This window comes from Sturnira hondurensis, unplaced genomic scaffold, assembly GCF_014824575.4.
Source record: "Sturnira hondurensis isolate 20B ecotype Veracruz unplaced genomic scaffold, ASM1482457v3 Scaffold0022179, whole genome shotgun sequence".
Lineage (NCBI taxonomy): Eukaryota > Metazoa > Chordata > Mammalia > Chiroptera > Phyllostomidae > Sturnira > Sturnira hondurensis.
Window position 1 is genome coordinate 73,589 of NW_028094810.1, and position 18,336 is coordinate 91,924.

Below are 18,336 nucleotides of genomic sequence, written 5' to 3' on the forward strand. Positions count from 1 at the left end.
TCAGGTCAAGTTGGTGGCAGCTAAAACGCTCCCAGTCCATTTATTGGCCACAAGAGGTGGTCGTCAAGAGACTAGTTAGAAGGTAATCACAGGAACTAGTGTAATAAATGCCCAGAAGTACAAGAGGTTCAACGGCGGTGAACAAGGCACAAGAGGTCTGTGTCCAGGAAACAGGCAGGATGCCCACAGTGCTTGCTTGACAAGGCCCTCTGTCCTGTGAGACTCGGGGTGGGTGGTCCGCCTGGCCCAGCCTGCTGCAGGCCTGAGGCCCCGCCACCCCCCAGCTCAGTGGAGCTGGGCATCCAGCTCATACTTCTCACAAAACTTGTCGGTGAAGGGGATACAGGTGAGGAACTCGCACCACTCACAGCGCACAGGGTAGAAGTAGAAGAGGACCACCAGGCCAGCCAGGAGGCCCAGGAAGACCACCTGGAAGACGATGATCTGGCAGCGTTTACGGTACAGGTCGAACTTGCCGAAGCTGATGTACGGCAGGAAGGCAAAGGAGAGGAAGAGGCCGCTGACGAAGCCGGAGATGTGTGCAAAGTTGTCGATCCAGGGCAGCAGCCCAAAAGTGAAGAGGAAGAGTACCACCGCCAACAGCTTGAAGAAGGCACGCCAGGGCCGAGCCAGGATCTGCCAGCTCTGAAAGAGCTCCACGAAGAGGCACGCCAAGATGCCGAACTGAGAGCCAGCCGGGCCCACCTGTGTGGCAGCGGGGACGCTGAGCAGGGCCTTTGGACCACAGCCATCCCGCCTCTCGTGGCCCAGAGCAGAGCAGGACTGAGGGGCCACATGGAGATGCTCCCAGGCTCAAACCCGCGGGCAGCCTTACCTCTGCCCGGTATGGCAGGAATATGGCACTGGCTAGGTTACCGGTGACACCACTCAACAGGTAGATGATGGCTATGCGGTGCCAGCCTGCCAGCTTCTCCAGGTCCCTCAGCACAGTCATCTGGAAGCAGATGGACACCAGGCAGTGCAGGATGCTGTGAGGTGGGGAGGGGGGCACTCAGCAGGGAGGGCCGCCTTTCGGGTCCCTGAGACCACCCAACCCTGCCCAGCCTGTGTGTGTCACTTGCCCAGCGTGCAGGAAGAGAGACAGCCAGAGGCGGTAGAACTGGTCGGGCACCTCGGGGTTGAGGAAGGGCAGGAGCCCGCACACATCGTCCATGCAGTGCACCTGCGCAGAGTGGCCTGTCAGCGCCTGCCCTGGCAGGCGGGGAGGGCGCGCACCCGGACGCCTACCTGAGAGCAGAGTGTGGCCTCCTCGTGGAAGTAGCCCTTCATGAAGTCACAGTACTCCCGGGAGGTGATCTCACACCTGGAAGGTCGAGTCAGGGTAGGGAAGCCTTGCAGAGGGGGACGGCCAGAGCCCAGAGGCAGACATCCCTGATCACACCCTGCAGTCCTGGGTCTCAGCCCCACTCCTGTCTGTGCTGGCCCCAGAGAAGCCCAGACCCTCTCCCCCCACACCCTCACTATGTCATGGGATTCTAGGACTCAGCAGGAGGCCAGAGCCCCAGGGCCCTGCTCTGCGAGCGGGCACACCCACCTGCCCTTGGTGCCTATGCAGCAGGGCCGGCCTGTGATGACGCAGTCCATGTGGGGGTGGTTGGTGTGGTTCCCCGCGCTGTTTTTGGTGCATATCTGGGTCACAAATGGGATGAGTTGGGTAGGGGCCTCCTCCAAACCTGGGCCCACACTGTGCTTTGGGGGTTGAGGCAAAGGTGGACAGGCTCCACAGTAGAAAACAGGCCTTGACTTCAAGCAAACTACTGCATCCTAAGCCTCAGTTTTCCCATCTGTCCAGTTGAAATCATGCCATTTGACCTCCCAAGTCTATGTGGTTCTGGCTACATGTTCAGAGAGGCAGGAGCTGGTGGAATGATTGGCTAGGCCAAGACCAAGGGCATTACATCCAAAGTCAGGATGGTCCCACAATGGGGACCTCCTGGCCTCATAAATGGGTGAGGTGTGGATATCTCCCCCACATGATACAGGTGACTCCCCATAACCCCAGCAGTTATCCCAACTCACCGGCCACTTGGTGATGTCATCTGGCCACTCGTGGGGATCCTCAGAGGAGGGCTCATCACACACCCTGTATGAGCCCAGGAGGCAGTCAGACCCCGCCTTGTGCCCTTGCCACCCCTCCACCCAGCCCCACAGAGGGGCATCTACGCCCTCTCCCCACTGCTCAGGGAGGTAGGGACTGGGCCACCAGGACTGACCTGGGGTCCTGGTGACAGACAGAACCGAACTGCCGCTTGTGACCAGCGAGGTCCGGGACGCTGGGATGGAAAGGCCACTTCACCCACACGGCCAGCGTGGACTGTAGGGGACAGGGCCAGCCTCAGAGCCTCCCCACAGCCAGCATGGTCTCCAGAAGGCAGGAGTCGAAAGCCAAATGCCAAGATCCTCCTGAGCCCACAACCCAAAATCTATCCGTTTATGCGCTGGAAACGTGCATGCATGTGGGGAGAGTCTGTTACAAGCTCAAGAACGTAATCCATGTTGGCATAAAATTAAAATTCACCTGTGCCCAAAGTTAGGGCCCGGTATAAATGCTGGCACCACTCATAAAACGAGGTAATAAAAACTTCAATGAGGGGGGTGGGCTGGGATGGGAGTAAAAGAAAACTGTACTTGAACAACAATTAAATAATTTTTTTAAAAAAGAAAAATTACTTTCCATCAGGAAAAAAAAACTTAGATGAATCTTTCTGTAGTTGTTTAGTGGACAAAATAAGGCAATACCACTTCCGTATACTTAAGACAGGCACAAAAACAACACCAAGCACACGCCGGAGTCAGAGACACCACACAACTCCTTGACAGTGACTGTGGGGCCAGACCCAGGGGTCGCGGGGGGGGGGGGGGGTTGTAAAGTGGTGACCATTACGCAAGGGCCCTTGCACCTATGGGAAGGCACACCGTGCCACGGTCCAGGGTACAGAACAACTCAACCAGCACCACCTGGAGTCACAACATGGCCTCAACCACATGGTGCAGAGCTGCGGGGCACGCGCTGCCGGCAGGGGCACGCACCGAGCACTCCTCTGCCGAGGTCTGCACGCAGCCCGACCGGTCATTGCGCACACAACAGGCGGAATGCTTCTCCCGCTCCCGCGCGGCCAGGATGAAACTGTGCACCTGTGGGTCCTGGCGCATGCAGGGCGAGAACTTGGCACCCAGGTGAATGAGAGCCTCCTACAAGGGGCGGAATGCGCAGCTGAAGCCCTGGCCCGCTGCCAGCCCAGAGTCCTTGCCCGCCCACCCTGCCAGGCCCCTCCCTCACCGAGCTGGGCCCAATCCAGAAGTTCTCTTGCTGCACATACTTGACATTCTCATAGACTCCACGGTTCCGCAGCACCTGGGAAGTTGGGGGGGGAGATCAGAAGGAGCCCACTCAGGCCATCCTCTTCCTGGGTGGTCCGGAGGGAGTCCAGAGCCCAGACTTCACTGGTCTAGGCCCAGAGAGGGCCCTGGGGCTCACCGAGTCCACGGTCTCATGCTGTGAGAAGCCCACAGGTGCGATGCCGTAGATGCACACGGCCAGAATGGTGACCAGTGAGTGCACAAAGGTGAGCCAGTAGGTGAAGAAGGGCCTGCGGGGCAGAGTGTCAGCGGAGGTGGGGAAGGGGGCATCTCCAACCCGAAGCCCCCACCCCAGTGCCGAGTCTTGCCTGCCACGAGCCACACCCCCACCGTGCCTACCTGTGGTCGTCCATGTCCTCGATCTGGCGTTTGACGTAGCTGTCGATCCGCTTGCGGTAGGTGCGGTTGGTCAGCCGTCCCACCATGCCCAGCCCGTAAGGCCTCTTCTCCCGGGCAAAGAACCTGCGCACCGGCATAGCGATACGCTGGCCCCTTCGCTGCCCCACTGTGCTCACCACCTCCTGACGCAGCCGCACCCTGGGCTGCAGGGCCACGGGGCCACCCTCCTTCTGCTTCCGCCAGCCACGTTCCAGGGGCCTGGGGGGAAGGAGCACAGTCACTGCCCGTGCCAGGCCCCCGCCCAGGCTGCACTTGGGCCCAGGCAGACCCAGGGCAGCCTTCTGTCTCTGTCTTGCTCCCATGTAGTGGTGAAGACGCTGTGCGCCCTCCTCCTCACATCTGAAGAGCAATCCCGAGCCCCTCCAAAGATGGCAGGAAGGTGGGACCAGGTCTATGACCGTTCCCTGGCCTCCCCACTGAATTCTGTCCAGCCTCAGGGCTCTGGGACTTCACTTCTGTTCCACAGGTGGGCAGCTGAGACTCGAATGGAGCCCAGCCCCTAGTCGTCCAGCCACAGTAGCCACGGGGACCCCTTCCCTCAGCCCTCCAGGGCATCCTGCCCCCCACACACACACCACTCCCACGCACAGCATCAGGTGGCTGCGCTCCAGCTCCGAGCGGTCCAGGGCGCCCCCCGTCATGTCCGCCTGGTCTGGGGCTTTCTCCCAGTCCTTGAGCGCTGCCTCCGACGGGGACTCGAACACCTCATCTGGGTATGTGGACAGCTCCTCGTGAAGGACACCTTCCTGAGCAAACACACACGGTCAGGGCAGGACACGTAGGTGGAGGGGTCAGGGGGAGACCCCTGAACTCTTACCCGGGCAAAGAAGGAGGTGTCCAGCTCGTCAGGGAAGTCGGCTGTGTCCTCCTCCAGGAAGCTGGCAGGGGTGAAGCTGCGGCGCTGCACTCGGCGCAGTGTGCCATCCCTGACCGAGCGACCCTGCCAGTGAGGGAGTGAGCATGTGGCACGCTACTAGGGCAGCCCCGCCCCTGCCCAGCCCCTGCACCCACCTTCACCAGCGCTGCAGCTGCCCGGAAGCTCATCTTGGCCACAGACTCACGCTTGCGCCGCCGTGGGAGCCGGTTGAAACCCGAGCGGGAGCTGGAGAAGGAGCAGAGGGAGGCAGCGCCCGGAGTGACGGGCGTGTGCGGGGTACTCAGGCCATCGGCGGTGTCATCCGCCATGCGGAAGGCCCGGCCCCGGGCCAGGGGGTCTATGATCTGGCAGAGGGGAGGAGACGCAGGAGTCGGGGGGCTGGGTCATCACCCAAAGGCTCCTTCCCCACCCCAGCCCCACTGTGGAGAACACAGCTGCTGCTCTTCCCACGCTCCATTGGGCGCCCAGACAGCTGTGGGTACCCCCCACGCCACTGCACCCAGAGGGGTATCTCCCCACCTGTGGTGCCTTCACACTGCGCTTCACCCTGGGATGCTCTCCCATCCTGAGCTGGCCCCGCGGTACAGTCCCAGGAACCTGTCCCATCCCCCAAGCCTCCCCCCCCCAGATAGTATCTATCTTAGGTATCTTTATGGGACCATCCAACCACCGTCCCAGACCCTGAGCTTCAAAGAACCTCCTCTACTCAGGTTGGCAGTGTCCCCAGCCCCAGCCTAGGGGAGCAGAGTGAGAGGCCTTTGGGAGGCAGCGGGGGGCAGGCACACCTTTTGCATGCCCAGCTGGCATGGTCCGACGTACAGCGGCGGGGGCGTCTCCGTGCTGGTCAGTGATGCATTGTCCTGGCTAGGCAGGTCTAGCTCCCGGATCACCTGCGGCTTCAGCTTCCCATAGCGCTGGCTGCAGTGACGAATGCTCTTGCGCTGCCACTTCTGGGTGCTGTCACTGTCCTTGCTCACTCCGAACCAGTCAGCTGTGCCCCTGCCATGGGAGGGACTCAATAACGGGAAGCAGATTTCTCCCCTCCCCAGCGGGGGCCTCACAGGAGCCCTGGCTGGGTAGCATGCTTCCCCCAGGCCTCCATCACTTCAGGGTCTGGGGTCCAGCTGAGCTGGGTCCAGTGAAGAGGATGAGTGGGTACCAGCCCGGCTGCCTCCTAAACACAGCCAACTCCAAATCCCACTAGAGCCACAGATAATAGGCCCTGTCCAGGGAGAGAGGAGCCCTGGGCAGCAGCCTGACCTGGGACACCACAGGACTCGAGCAACAGACACTGCAAGCCCAGGCAGGTTGCCCACAGCCCTCGGACATGCAGGCGAAAACACCACCAGCACCTGCCAGTAGGAGCCCCAGGGAATGCAGACCAGGCTGCCAGCCCCCAAGAGGCCCCAAGCCATGCACACACCCACTGATGCTAACACACTCACACCCTGCCCATGGTACCTGAGCAGGGACCGGGAGAGAGACCAGCGCTGTGGGAGGGCCCTGCGGGCAGCAGGGGAGCCCAAGAGGGGCAGAGTGTGGACGTGCCCAAAGCGCACCTGCCGGCTGTTCAGGAGCCAGAGCATTGGGGCGGGGGAGACAGAGAAGGAGAGAGCAAGTGCTGGGGGCAGCAGGGAAGGGCAGTAGGTGAGAGGAGTCAGTCCCCCGCGCAGGAGGCAAGGGCGACATGGGGAACGAGACTGAGGAAAAAGCCGAGACAGGAGGGGCCCCTGCCCCACTCCCAGCCTCACTACCTGAAGGGGACCCCGTGTGCCTGCCTCTGTCCCACCAACCCCCAGCCCCCGACCCGTGGAGCTACCCAGGCAGAGTGCCGTACCTGCGGATGGTCTGTGTGATGGATGCCTGGCGCTGCAGCACCGGCCGGCGGGGCTCATGGTAAGGCGAAGGGATGTGGGCCGTCTCAGCTGGCATACTCACACTCCGCAGGAAAGCCTGGCGTCTCAGGGGCTGGGCAATGAGGTCATGGTGAGGGGGCTGGACAGGAAGTACCCACAGCCCATGCTGGCCAGGGCCTACCTGCAGGAAGCTGGGTTCCTCTGCCACAGGCGGCACCACAGTGGGAATGTCCAACTTCAGCCAGGGTGGCTTCTTGCGCTGCAGGCTGCTGGTGCTGTCCCTGCGGGCCTCACTCATGGTTCCGGGTGCGGCAGTGCCGGCCTGGTAGGGGGCAGGGGGCGTTATTCACTCACATGCTGACAGATGCCTGAAGTTCCCTGGGCACAGACCGGTGAGAGAGGAGACGCGGTGATAGCCCTAACCGGGCTGGTCCCGGCCCCCCCACCAAAGCCCAGGAGCTCAACTCGGACTTGGACGGCCCCCGCCGCATTCATCCTGACACGCATCGCCGGGCCCACGCCAGGCCCCCAGACGATGCAAATTTACGTGACAGGTGTTAGAGGAGCCACTCTCAGTGCTTGGGACACAAGGTGCAGAAACAGAGAAACCAAAACCAGACAAATCCCTGCCCTCCTGGAACTAACAGTCCAAACACACAAAACCTGTAAGTAAGCAGATAACACTGTTAGAAGATGTGAAGTGTGATAGACACACAGTCGGCACATTGATGTTGCCAGGGGCAGTGATGCCTCCCTGTGAGGTGACACCGGAGCAAAGGCTCGAAGGAGGAGATCGAGTTAGCACAGCTGGGGCTGGAGGGTAGTTCCTGGCACCGGGAACTGGCGGAGCCAAGGTCTGGGGAGCATGGGGCCTGGGCAGGCTGAGGAGCTCACTGCGGTCTGCGCTCGGGGCAAGCCTCAGCCCAAATCCTCTTAACCACCATGCCTTCCGCCCCAGACACAGAGGGCCCCTACGTCCACAACTGGGGTGTGTGAAGGCTCCATGTCACAGAGGAGTGGCAGTGTGGCTTCCCAGGGTCTGAGAGCTGCTTCTGCAGCAGCACCTCCTGAAACCCACCTGGGCGCAGATGCTGTCGTGACCACCAGGGGGTGCCATGCACCCAGAAAGAACAGCAGAGCAGCTCAGCGCGGCAGGGCTGCCTGTCCAGCCCCAAACCTAAGCATCTGAGACCCAATCCCGAATCTATCTATCACTTAGGCGCAGAGTAGGGGCCCAGGACCCGGAGCAGAGAGGGAGGTCAGGGTTTGACTTGGGCCACCACTGCCTGGCCATGGCACTGTGAGACAAAGGTCAAGTGGCCACGGCTTACTCGGCATTCCATTACCCTCTTTACGAAGCATCACTCTCAGGACGGGTCTGGATCCCCCTTCCCAAAGAAGGGCCACAAAAGACCTGAAAACAGGATCCAAGGACTGGGGGGGGGTTCCCAGAGCACAACAGGGAGCACAGAGACCACAGGAGTGGCCAACCAATACTCAGGACAGAGACCCCAAAATTCCTCAGCCCCCTCAAAGAGGTTCAGATCCCGACAGGTCTGTAACCCACCTACCAACACCCCCAGAAACAGTTCCCACTCCTGAGCCTGCTCCCCAGCTGCTCGGAATAAATACAGAGAAGGCCCCTCCCACACCTTAGAGATAAGGAAACTGAGGCCTGGAGAGCAGAGGCTTGACTTGCCGGAAGTCACACATTCAGGGCAGTGAGACTGAGGACAGGCCTGGGACACTGCTCACGGCTCCTACTGCTCTCACAGCCCCGGGAAGGGCCAGGACCCAGCCCAGGGCAACTCTGGTGCTGCCCCAGCCTGGGACTACCGCCCGAGGAAGGCGTCTGCTCCCCCTCCGACAAAGCCCAGGGAGGGCGCAGAGTGCTGGGCAGAGCTCCTCCTGCCCCTACCCAAACCAGGGACAGACCAGGACAGTTCTCATAGCTGCCACTGGGACTATATAGACCAAAAACAGCCCTGGACGCTGCGCAGGGCCCCTCCTGGCCCTCTGTCAACGGGGACCAGGCCAGGCCGAGGCAGGCAGCTCCCACCAGCCTCACACCCAACAGGGTGCACCACTGAGTGCTACCCACAGCTCCCCCTGGTTCTGCAATGACCAGGGCCAGGGCGCTGCTCACAGATCCTATTACCCCCCAGTGACACTACTCATCACTATACTCCGCCTGGCCCTGCACCAATTAGGGACCATCTCCAGGCCCTGCTCACAGCTCCCACTGGCACTACACCAACCAGGAACATGCTGGCGGGGGGGGAAGGGGGGGGAGTCCTTCAAGGTTGCCTTCCCCCAGCTCTTACTCCATCCCTCACGGTCCTACCTCTTCTCTGAGCTGACTGTGCACCCAAGAGTCTCTCCATTCAGGTAGCCCCCTCAGAGCCAAGCCCCTGTCCTTCTCTTGTGCTATGATCTTAAGACAAGGGCTGAAGGCAGTATTTGCTTGTATATAGCCGGGAGTCCCTTCTGGGCGCCTACCCAGGCTGATCCTCACCATGTGGGGTCCGACGAAGGGGTCCCTGCAGAGGGACAAAGGCAGGCAGGTCTGGTGGGGGGCAGTGAGTGACATGAATCCTCCTGAAAATGGGTCTCCCAGGGGCCTGAACCAGGACAGCAGCCCTCATCCAGCCCATGTCACAAGCCCAACCCAGGCCTGTGTGCTCCCTGGTGTGCTCAGCACCCCCAGCCCTCCCCCCACAGACCCTGTGGCCTTGAATATCCCCCTGCTGGTAAGGAGGTGACTGGGAAGAGCAGTCTTGGGTCTCAGGCACTAGTGGTGGAATTTCAGACAGCACCAGGCACATGGGGAAGACGGCCAGTGATCAGACAGGAGTGCCCAGAACCTGCAGCGGCGGGACACCTCCCAGCGTGCCCTCCGAGCCACGGTCAAGCCACGCCTGCCAGGCAGCGATCCAGGCCACCTGCCCCCCAAGGCTGTGCTGGAGCCTGTGGGGCCTTATGGGTGAGAAACCAGACAGGATGGGAACCACCTTAGCGTTTCGGATGGGGCAGCTGTGCTGCCTGCGGCCCGTGCCTGCCATCCAGCCACCCAGTGCCCGTGTAGCCTTGGTGTTCTTGCCTGAGAAGCAAGCCAGTGCTTCTGGTGAAGTCGCTGTGAGGCGCAGAGAGGTACAGGGCCCAGAGTGTCACCTGGGACCACTGCCAGGAATCTGCAGCCTGGGGGCTGGGGGCCGGCCTCTCCACGCGCCTCCCCCTGCACGCCCCGCACGCCTAGGTGATACTAGCTGGCTCCCGGCACAGCAGTACAAGGAATCTCTGCCGGCTGCGTGGTCAGCTCCCCTGACCACACACACACACACACACACACACACGACTTTCCAGAGCTCCTGCTGCCTGCCCCGCCCCCTGGTTCTCCTGGCCCTGGACTCTGCTAGCACAGCTCAGGAGTTCACCCACGTGTGTGCTGCCCCGTCACTGCCGGGCCCACCGTGCCCCAGAGCCACTGCCAGGGAAGCAACGGCCACTTTGGAGCACAGGCTTGCAGATCCTGGTGGTCCCCATGATCTGGGTCCTGAAGATGACCCTTCAGTTGGGTCTGGAGGAGGAGCCAACTGTATGATCACATCGGGCAGGAACAGCACAAGCAAGGAGCGGGAAAGCGGGTGGTCAGCATGCATGGGCGGCCAGGCAGCCCCCAGCCCCCACAGGCCCCGGCCCTCGGTCTGTCCAGGAACACAGGGCCATGCAGCTCATGATGCGGCACCAGCTCCCTGCCTGTGCACCCAGACCTCCTGGAGTCCCTGGCCTCCACCCAAACCCCTCCTGTGTATGGGGCAGAGGCAGAAGGGTGCTCTGTAGCCCACGCTGCTCCAGGACACCCAGCCTGCCCTCCCCCTGTGTGCCCAGCTTCCCATCTGGGCCTCAAGTGGGTGGGATTCACAAGGAGGGCTCCATACCAGCACCCAAGGGTGTGGGGGAGGGGCAGGCCCAGGCGGGACAAAGAGTCTGGACTGGGGAGGGTGCAGTGCCTGTCCAGAGGACACAGTGGCTCAGTGTCCAGGCCTCCCCTGGGTACACAGTGGGCTCTTGTTTCCAGACAGCCCCTCATGGTGGAAATCCCAGCAGCGTCTCCTCTCTGCTGACCCCTCGGGGCAGGGAGAAACCACAGCCCGACTGCGAGGGGTCACTCAGCATCTGAGTCACTCTGGCAACATCCGAGGCTGCCCACCAGGGGCCCAACCCAGCAGGAGACTCCCAAAGGAGCATCTGGAAGTAAAGTGAGAATTGCTGACAAGGCAAATGCCAAGGGTGGGGACCCAGACCAGCAGGGGGACACAAAAATGACACTGCTCCCCAGGCGTTTGAATAGCTCAGGACAAGTGTGGGGCAAGATGAGCTGAGGTTGGGGAAGAGGCCCCCGAAGAGTCACAGGCCCCCTGGGGCTGCTTTAAGCGCAGTGAGAGGGGTGGGAGTTGCTGCAGACATCGGGGCAAAGTGCCGGGGCGTGCGGGGGTGGGGGTCCCACTCTGCGGTTCACTGAGGACACTTCAGGACAGAACTGTACAAGGGTGCAGGGAGGCCCGGGGCCACAGCAGCTCCTGTGCAAGGTGCACGCCAAAGAAGCACAGAGGCTGAGGCCGCCCGCTGGCTCTGGGGAGCAGCCTAAGCAAGGCAACCAAGGGAGGATGGCGAGCCTGGGGGTAGGAGGGCCCAAGAGCGAGTGCCATGAGTAGGGGCCGTGGGAGACACTGGGGACGGAACCCTTCAGAGATGCCCTGTTTGGAAAGTTGGGCCAGGAGGCAGGAGGAGGATGAGGAGAAGTCCTGGCCTGCCCGGGCCTGGCCAGCAGCCACGGCTGGCGCGAAGCTGGATCCCCCAGTGTGAGCAGAGCCACCACTGTGCCCAGGCCTCCCGCACACTTGCAGGACCATGCTGCAGGGGTAGCCAGAGGCCAAGTGGACGGCCCGGCCCCAGGACCAGGCCTGCCAAGCATGGGTTCCCTGCCCTGCCCTGCCCAGCCCAGGGGACCGCCCACCACTGAGGTCAGCTGGAGCATGGGCCCTGCCCCAGGACGCCTGCCCCAACGTGTCCCCGGCTCACCTGAGCATGGTCCCAGAAGCCAGCTCCTCCAACCTCCCCACTAGAGCCCTGATCTCTGACCCTCAGTCTTCTGTTTGACCCCTAATCTAAAGCCCAACCCAGACCTCCCATGGGGCGGGGGGGATCGTTAGTTGTTGGCAGCCCAGAATCCAGTCCTTCTCCACCACACACTGCTGGATGGTAAAGCGGAAATCACCTATCTGGGCTTCTTAGCCTCATCTGCAAATGGCATTGTACTGGGAGGGACATGGGCCAGGCCCTCAACCCTCCTCAACCCTCCCCAACCCTCAGAGGGAAGCGGGGCAGATCTGAGACCTAGCCAATGACCTGCAGGCTGCCCTCTACCCATCAGAAGGCCACATCAAATGCCTGCCTCCCCGTGTCACCCACCATGGCCAAGGAGCCTGCAGAGGGCCTATAACAGAACGACAGAGTCTTCCTGCTGGAGGAGGCCCCAAAGGCAGGGGGGCCCGACCTGGGAGGGCGGCACACAGGAAAGAGAGCCCTGAGTATAAGGCACTGTGCAAAGGCCCAGCAGGCGCCCACGTGTTACCAGTGGCCAGAATTAAAGCCCCTAACCCAGCTAGGTCTGACAGAGCAGACATACCCTGGGGTGTGGGAGCCCCAAGGCGACCTGTCCACACCACGGTCAGCGAGGGGTAGGGGCAGGGACTTAGCAACAGCAGATTGTGGGGGTGACAGTCTGGAGTCTAGCTGCACCTTAGGAGTTAGGTGGTAGCAGCCCGTCAAACTGCAGAGGGAAGAGGCCCATACCCCATCAACATGCCTAGTCACCAGGCAGAGGCCCGCTAAGTGTCCCTAACTGACCACACACTTGCTGCTGGTGCCCAGACACCCTCGGGGCTTAGCGCTCAGCACCCTCTGTGCTGGAGAGGCCCCAGGGGAACTCGATCCCCCGATGTCTGCTATCAGAGCAGAAATGGCTTCAGTCATCGTAACCCCAACACACCTGCCTCACACTGAAGACCCCTGGCTGACAGCCAAGCTACCACAAGCCTTGAGAGAGGCCCTCTGCACCCATCTTACAGATGAGGAATCGGGCTCAGAGAGGCCAGTCACTGCCTGAGGTCACCGGGTCTCCAAGGGGATTTAAGCCTTGGGCCATGTGTATCCAGAGCTAGGGTGAAAGGGACCCTGGGTTTCTCAGGCTGTGAAGGGCTTTTAGGCCCCTCCGGACCGTCCCTCCACCCTCTCCAAGGCAGAGCACCTGGGTTCAGGGAAAGGAAATCACCCTCAAACACACCCAGCCCAGAAAACAGGCAGAAGCCGAGGAATCCGATCCTTGAACAGAAAGTCGATCCTGTCACAGAAACCAGGGTGGGGAAACTGGAGCCAGTACCGAGGAGCCCCTTACACCTGGGGAGGGCAGCAGTGTGGGAGGGGCTGCCACCCTGAGCAACGGCTGCAGCTGAGAAGACCCTAAGGGGACCCTGAAGGCAGTGGAGACCTGGGTGATTCTCTCTGAACCAAGGGTGCCCCTCGAATGGGAGCTCCCAAAGGCAGGGTCTGTCTGGTCAGCACAATGACGCTGAGTGAGGGGCACTGGACACAGCAACGCCCCAGCTCTGCTGCCCTGGATTGTCAGTCTGTGCCACAGGAGGCAGCTCAGCCAATGGAGGCTTCTTAAAGGGGTGACACCTTTGATCTGGGGCCACTGGACTCCTGTGTCCTCCTATTAGCCCCTGTCCTTTCTCAGGCAAAAGGACCCAGACTGCCCAGAATGACTCCTGGGGGCAGAGGGCTCAGCCTCAGGAACCCCTCCCACCCCAGCCAGCTACTTGGTTCCCTAGGTTTTTCCCAGTCTCTGGGTGGGGGCTAGGGGGCAAAAGCTGGTTCCATGGGGGTGGGGAGTGCCCAGCATCTAACTGGGGCAAACCTGAAAAGCCAGTTTCATCCTCGAATCTTCTCTGCCAGGAAGTCCCAAGGTGTGTGTGTGTGGAGGGGAGGGTCTTTCATAGCACAGAGCAGGGGCTCCAGACTGGGGACTCCCTGCCCACCCCCCACTGAGCCCCACAGACACGCCCCACAGGGCGACAGCCGGCCCCCGCCCTCTGCTCTGAGCAGCCAGGGTCCCTCCATCTCCCCGGCCAAGAGAAGGCCCGTTTCAAGGCGCCCTGCGGCGGCCTCATGCTCAACCCTGGCCTACTTCTCTAGACCGCTGAGTACCGGGTAGGGGACTGACTGTCTTTGGAAGTACCTCCCAGAGCCCTGCAGTTTCAGTGATTACAGATGGGGGAGAAAGGGGTCCGTCTCCACTCCCAGCTCGACAGCTGCTGCTGTAAGTGCTGATATGATTCCCATCCCCAGGGAGTACAGCTGGGACCGGGATGATCCTAAGAAGTTCCACCCTCCGAGCCCTAGTTTCGACCTGGAGACACCACCCGCCAGTGGCAGCCGGGAAGGAGAACATTAAGTGGGGAGGGTACAACTGAGGAGCCTGGAGACAACCCCGGACTCAGAGTCCTCCAGCTCCTCGGACCCTCAGCTGTTGGGCGGGGGTTGGAGCCGAGCTGTCCGGCCTGGTCAGCCCGCAGGGACATGCTAATCCAGCCACGGGCTATTTTTGCGGCGCGCCGGGTTTGGAATCCGGGGTTGGGCCGCCTCCGCGGGCGGCTCGGGAAAATCCAGTAAGGAAAGTTCGGGCGCCTCGGGAGGGGAATGGCCCGAACCCAAAATCCTGACCCGACCTGGACCCCAAACCCGACCCAGCTCCGGCCGCTGCTGCCACCGACTCCGGCCAGAGTGTGCTGAAGACCGGCCCGAGCGCAGCGGACGCAGCCCCGGAACCCGCCCCGCCCGCGGCGCCCTGCGCCTTCCCGGCGGGCGCGCTCACTCACCGCTGCCACCGCCAGCACCCGGCGTCCTCCGGGCTCCCGAGGGCCTCCAGGAGGGGCCGCCACCGCCGGCCGGGAAGGCTCCCGCGCCGAGTCCCCGCCCGCGAGCCCGCCCGCCCGTCCGGCCGGCCCGCCCGCCGGGAATGCCAGGGTGAGAGGGGCGTGCGCGCCGGGGGCGGGCCCGGCCGGAGGGGGCGGCCTCACTGACTCAGGGCTCAGGAATGCGCGGCCCGCCCGGCCCGAGTCACCTCCTGCGGGAAGGCGACTAGGCTCCGCTCTCCCCAGAGTCCAGCAGCCGAGACACCTGTGGCTGGGGGGTCGCGAGGGCCGCAGCTGAGGAGAGACGACCTGGTGGCCCAGCTGGACCGAACCCAATGGTCCACTACAGACTGGTTTCCTCAGCCTCTTCCTGACTCCAGTGACTCCTGACCCTTCTCTGCTTGACTTGTGCATGACAAAGGGGGTGGGGGGGTGGGGGGTGGAGAGTGTCTCTGGATGTCCGGTAAACCAAACCACCAACCTCCCCCAAAGGCCCACGCTGACAGGTCACTCCCCTGCACTGTCCCAGGCCCACAGGGGCGCTCACACTTACTCTGCACACAGCCCCACTCAAACACACATGCTCTTACACACACTCACGCTCACATCTTCATTCACACACAGCTGTTCACTCAGACTCACATACACCAGCTACTCATACACACAACCACACACTTCCGTACCCACTCTCACATGCTTACGCATGTGCACATACCACAATTACACACTTCCATTTGTGAGTTTACACCTCACACTCACTAAAGGCAGGATCAGAGCAGTTACTCTGTCCTCAGGCTATGCTCCCCACCCCTGGAAACCCTGCCCCCACATCAGGCTCTCCCAGGTCAGCCTGAGCCTGCAGCCCCTAAAACTCAGGAGCAGAGGCAGCAGCCCAGTGTCGCTGCGCTCTGTGCCCTTCCCTCTCACAGAGCTCACCAACAGCCCCTGGTGGGCTCACCCTACACTCTCCGAGTTGGACATAAAATGGCCCATCTGTCCCTAGGGGAGGCTGAGGCTGAGGCTGAGGCTGAGGCTGCTGGTGGGAATTTCCCAGCATTCCTCGCTCCTGACATTGAAGGAGTCTGTGAGGCCCAGCCACCCGGAGATAGACATGAGAAATGGGGAGGGGTGCCAATAGCAGGGTACAAGCAGGAGCTGCGAGCGGTGGAGAGGCCTCAGCCTCCCCTGCATAGTTGATACAATGGTCTCCCGTTTTCCCAGAGAAAAACTGGGCTGCCCTGACCAGTGTGGCTCAGTTGGTTGGGCATCATCCCACAAAGCAAAAAGTCACTGGTTTGATTCCCAGTCAGGGCGCAGGCCTGAACTGCAGGCCCAGTCCCCAGCTGGGGTGCCATTAGAGTATGTGTGAGAGACAACCGATCGATGTTTCTCTCACACATCAATGTTTTTCTCCCTGTCTTTCTCCCTCCCTTTTCTAAATAAATAAAATTTGCTTTAAAAAAAGAACTGGGACCACAGGTCTCCCAAGGACCCTTCCACCAGATGTCAGAATACCTTGGGCACATGAGGCCCAGCCCCTGAAGCCTCAGAGAGCCCACAAATGTGTCCTCAGGCCTTTCGATGGTCGGAGACCAGGTAGCACTCTCTGTCTCTGAGCAGAGTTGCTGCTGTGGCTGGTGAGCCATGCCTAGTGTCGAGCTGCAGAAAACAACCTGGTTCACAGCTACACAGAAAATCAAGTTGACAATGCGAGGTAGCAGCCAACTTACAGGTCGGCCCAGAGCCTGGGCCGGGGCCAGAATCTTCTGGCTGTATCCCCATCCACATCTTGGAATAAGGAAGTGCCTGCTCCTTCCAGGTCCTCCATGGAATATCAACTTGATTCTTAGGCACAGGGACACAATCAAAGCTTCTGAGGGGCTGGAAGGGACTCCTTCACTAGTGGAAAGGGTGACTACAGGTGCATTGGGGACACAAGGCAAGAGGGAGGTTGCCCAGGGCTGATGCCCAGGGCTCCTGCAGTCCACACATACCAACCTTCCCATGCCAGGCTCTCAGCCAGACAGGACAGTCTCTCCATGCCCAGCATTCTTGACCCCTGCCAGGGATAAGCAGGCCCTGCCCACCTGGACGCCCAGACTGGGCTGACAGGGCCTAGGGCAGTGTCGTCTCTGGAGCCAAGGCCTGGGCTCACCGCCAAAGCATGCCATGGCTGGGCAGCCAGTACTGGCAGGGCCTTCCTGCACTGGACGCTCAGACCCACGCCGTGACCCAGACATCCGTTTGCAGCTGCCAGGAGCACCAGCTACAGCTGGCTCACAGGGGAGAACCCCCTGAGCAGTCAGTCACCTTTGGCAGATAAGAGCCGCCTTGCCCAAAATTATGCTTCCTACCCCGAGAAGGTGTCCTATGTGTCCAGGGACCGGTGAATGGCTCCCCCCTCATTCAAATTACCTCTGAAGGGTCCAAGCTCCCATGGGATCCACAGCAGTGTCTCTTGCAAGCCCTTGCTCCTCACAGGTGTTGTTCCCAAGGCGTGCAGACCCAGGAACCCCAGGTTCTCGGCCCACCCTGGCCTCCTGAGCAAGGACTCTGGCATCAGAAGGATGGTGTGAGCAGAGAAGGGTCAACACGTGTGCCCTCAGGCCTGGACCCAGCCCACACGGACACATGTATGCACACACGTGCCCTGCCTCAAGTCTGTCCTACTGTCTCATGCCCTGGTGGAGAAGCCCTGCATGAAAGACCCGCCCCCAGTGCCTCTATTCCCTCTTCACCCAGCCCTGGGGAACTGGAAGTCAGCTGCAACTGCCTGCACGTGGGGCGTGACCGAGGACGGGGGAGTGTTTGGACCGTCCCCTTGGATATGCACTCGACTCTAGGACCTGGGAAGTTAGGCGTGCTGACCAGTAGGGTCCCTACCAGCCAATCTAGAATCCTCAGCTCAGCAGACCAGTCCCTGGGCTTGGGGGCCCTGGATGACCCCAGGATCAGCCCCTGGCAATTTGGGGAGGAGGCCAAAATGGGCCAGGCCAGCCAGGGGCCTGAATAGCACTGGCTATTTCTGAGGCAGCTGCCCCTCTCCAGGGGATGGCAGTGGGCCCAGTGGGTACCTGGGCCCAGGGCCCAGCTACAATGGCAGCGCAGCCCCAGAAAGGGAGGATGCAGCCCCCACACACCTCCTCCAGCGGCCCGCTCTGCCCAAGGAGATGAGGACAACACCCCTCCACCTGTCAACTCTCCCTTTGAGGGTGTCAGCTGTCCCTATGTCTCTACTTTAGAGAGGACACTGAGCCAGGTCTAGGGCTGGAGATCTGGCCTCTGAGAGCGGCTGTCCTTTCTCTCAAGGCTCTGGTGACTGATGGCCACTCCACAGGCCATGAGGTGGCCCAGCAGGGCACAGGGAGGATGTTTGGGCCAGCTCCAGCTGGCCCTAGCATGGATCCTTTTGAAAGTATGGAGGGTGTCCTCACCTCCATCTTCCACTGATATCCACCAACATGCCTCTTCCAGCCCAGCACAGGGCGCACTAGGCACAGAGAAGGCCCCAGGCCCCTCCTCCCACCTAGCACCACCTTCTCTCACTCCCAGCCAGCCTGCCCTGCAGGCCACAGTGGGAATGCTTAACCCACCACTTCCAGCCTGCGGTGGGGCCTCAGACCACAAACCAGGAAGTGGGGGGCGGGAGCCCTCCTTGCAGAGGTTACACAAGCCCCTGCCAGAACATCTGGAGAAATGGGTTGCTGGAGAAATGGCCCTGCTTCATCCTCCTGGGGGCCAGGGTTGCTCTCTTTTCTCATCCTCAAGATTGGGATAAAACACCCCTCTGGAAATGTGTGAATTCCCATGATTTCTATAAAGACCATGCACCATTTATGAAATAAGT

At 61.2% G+C, this 18,336-nt stretch overlaps 1 protein-coding gene across 3 annotated transcripts; it reads right to left on the reverse strand.

Moving 5' to 3' along the window:
* Positions 1 to 5: 5 nt before the first annotated feature.
* Positions 6 to 14,570, reverse strand: RHBDF1 (rhomboid 5 homolog 1). Of its 3 annotated transcripts, XM_037034503.1 has the most exons (19): positions 14,454 to 14,570; positions 6,695 to 6,835; positions 6,495 to 6,625; positions 6,119 to 6,223; positions 5,443 to 5,656; positions 4,792 to 5,001; positions 4,598 to 4,720; positions 4,369 to 4,526; positions 3,721 to 3,978; positions 3,500 to 3,611; positions 3,302 to 3,376; positions 3,052 to 3,213; positions 2,235 to 2,335; positions 2,041 to 2,104; positions 1,556 to 1,650; positions 1,249 to 1,324; positions 1,083 to 1,183; positions 836 to 989; positions 6 to 705 (listed from the first exon to the last, which is right to left on the reverse strand). In XM_037034503.1, the coding sequence occupies exons 2-19, from the start codon at positions 6,809 to 6,811 to the stop codon at positions 286 to 288; spliced, it is 2,676 nt and encodes an 891-aa protein (XP_036890398.1). In that variant the 5' UTR covers positions 6,812 to 6,835; positions 14,454 to 14,570; the 3' UTR covers positions 6 to 285. The 3 variants fall into 3 exon arrangements, with proteins under 3 accessions (XP_036890398.1, XP_036890401.1, XP_036890399.1); XM_037034506.1 differs by lacking the exon at positions 6,119 to 6,223 and having other exon boundaries at positions 14,454 to 14,569; XM_037034504.1 differs by lacking the exon at positions 6,119 to 6,223 and having other exon boundaries at positions 6,495 to 6,835.
* Positions 14,571 to 18,336: the final 3,766 nt, after the last annotated feature.

What these genes read in the sequence shown, in the direction of transcription:
- RHBDF1 (XM_037034503.1), bottom strand. Translation starts at nt 6,811, where the DNA reads ATGAGTGAGGCCCGCAGGGACAGCACCAGCAGCCTGCAGCGCAAGAAG. An exon ending in CTCTCCCGGTCCCTGCTCAG is followed by an intron (nt 5,657 to 6,118) that starts GTACCATGGGCA and finishes CTCCCATGGCAG; the next exon opens with GGGCACAGCTGACTGGTTCG. An exon ending in CCTCGGCAGAGGAGTGCTCG is followed by an intron (nt 2,336 to 3,051) that starts GTGCGTGCCCCT and finishes TGTCCCCTACAG; the next exon opens with TCCACGCTGGCCGTGTGGGT.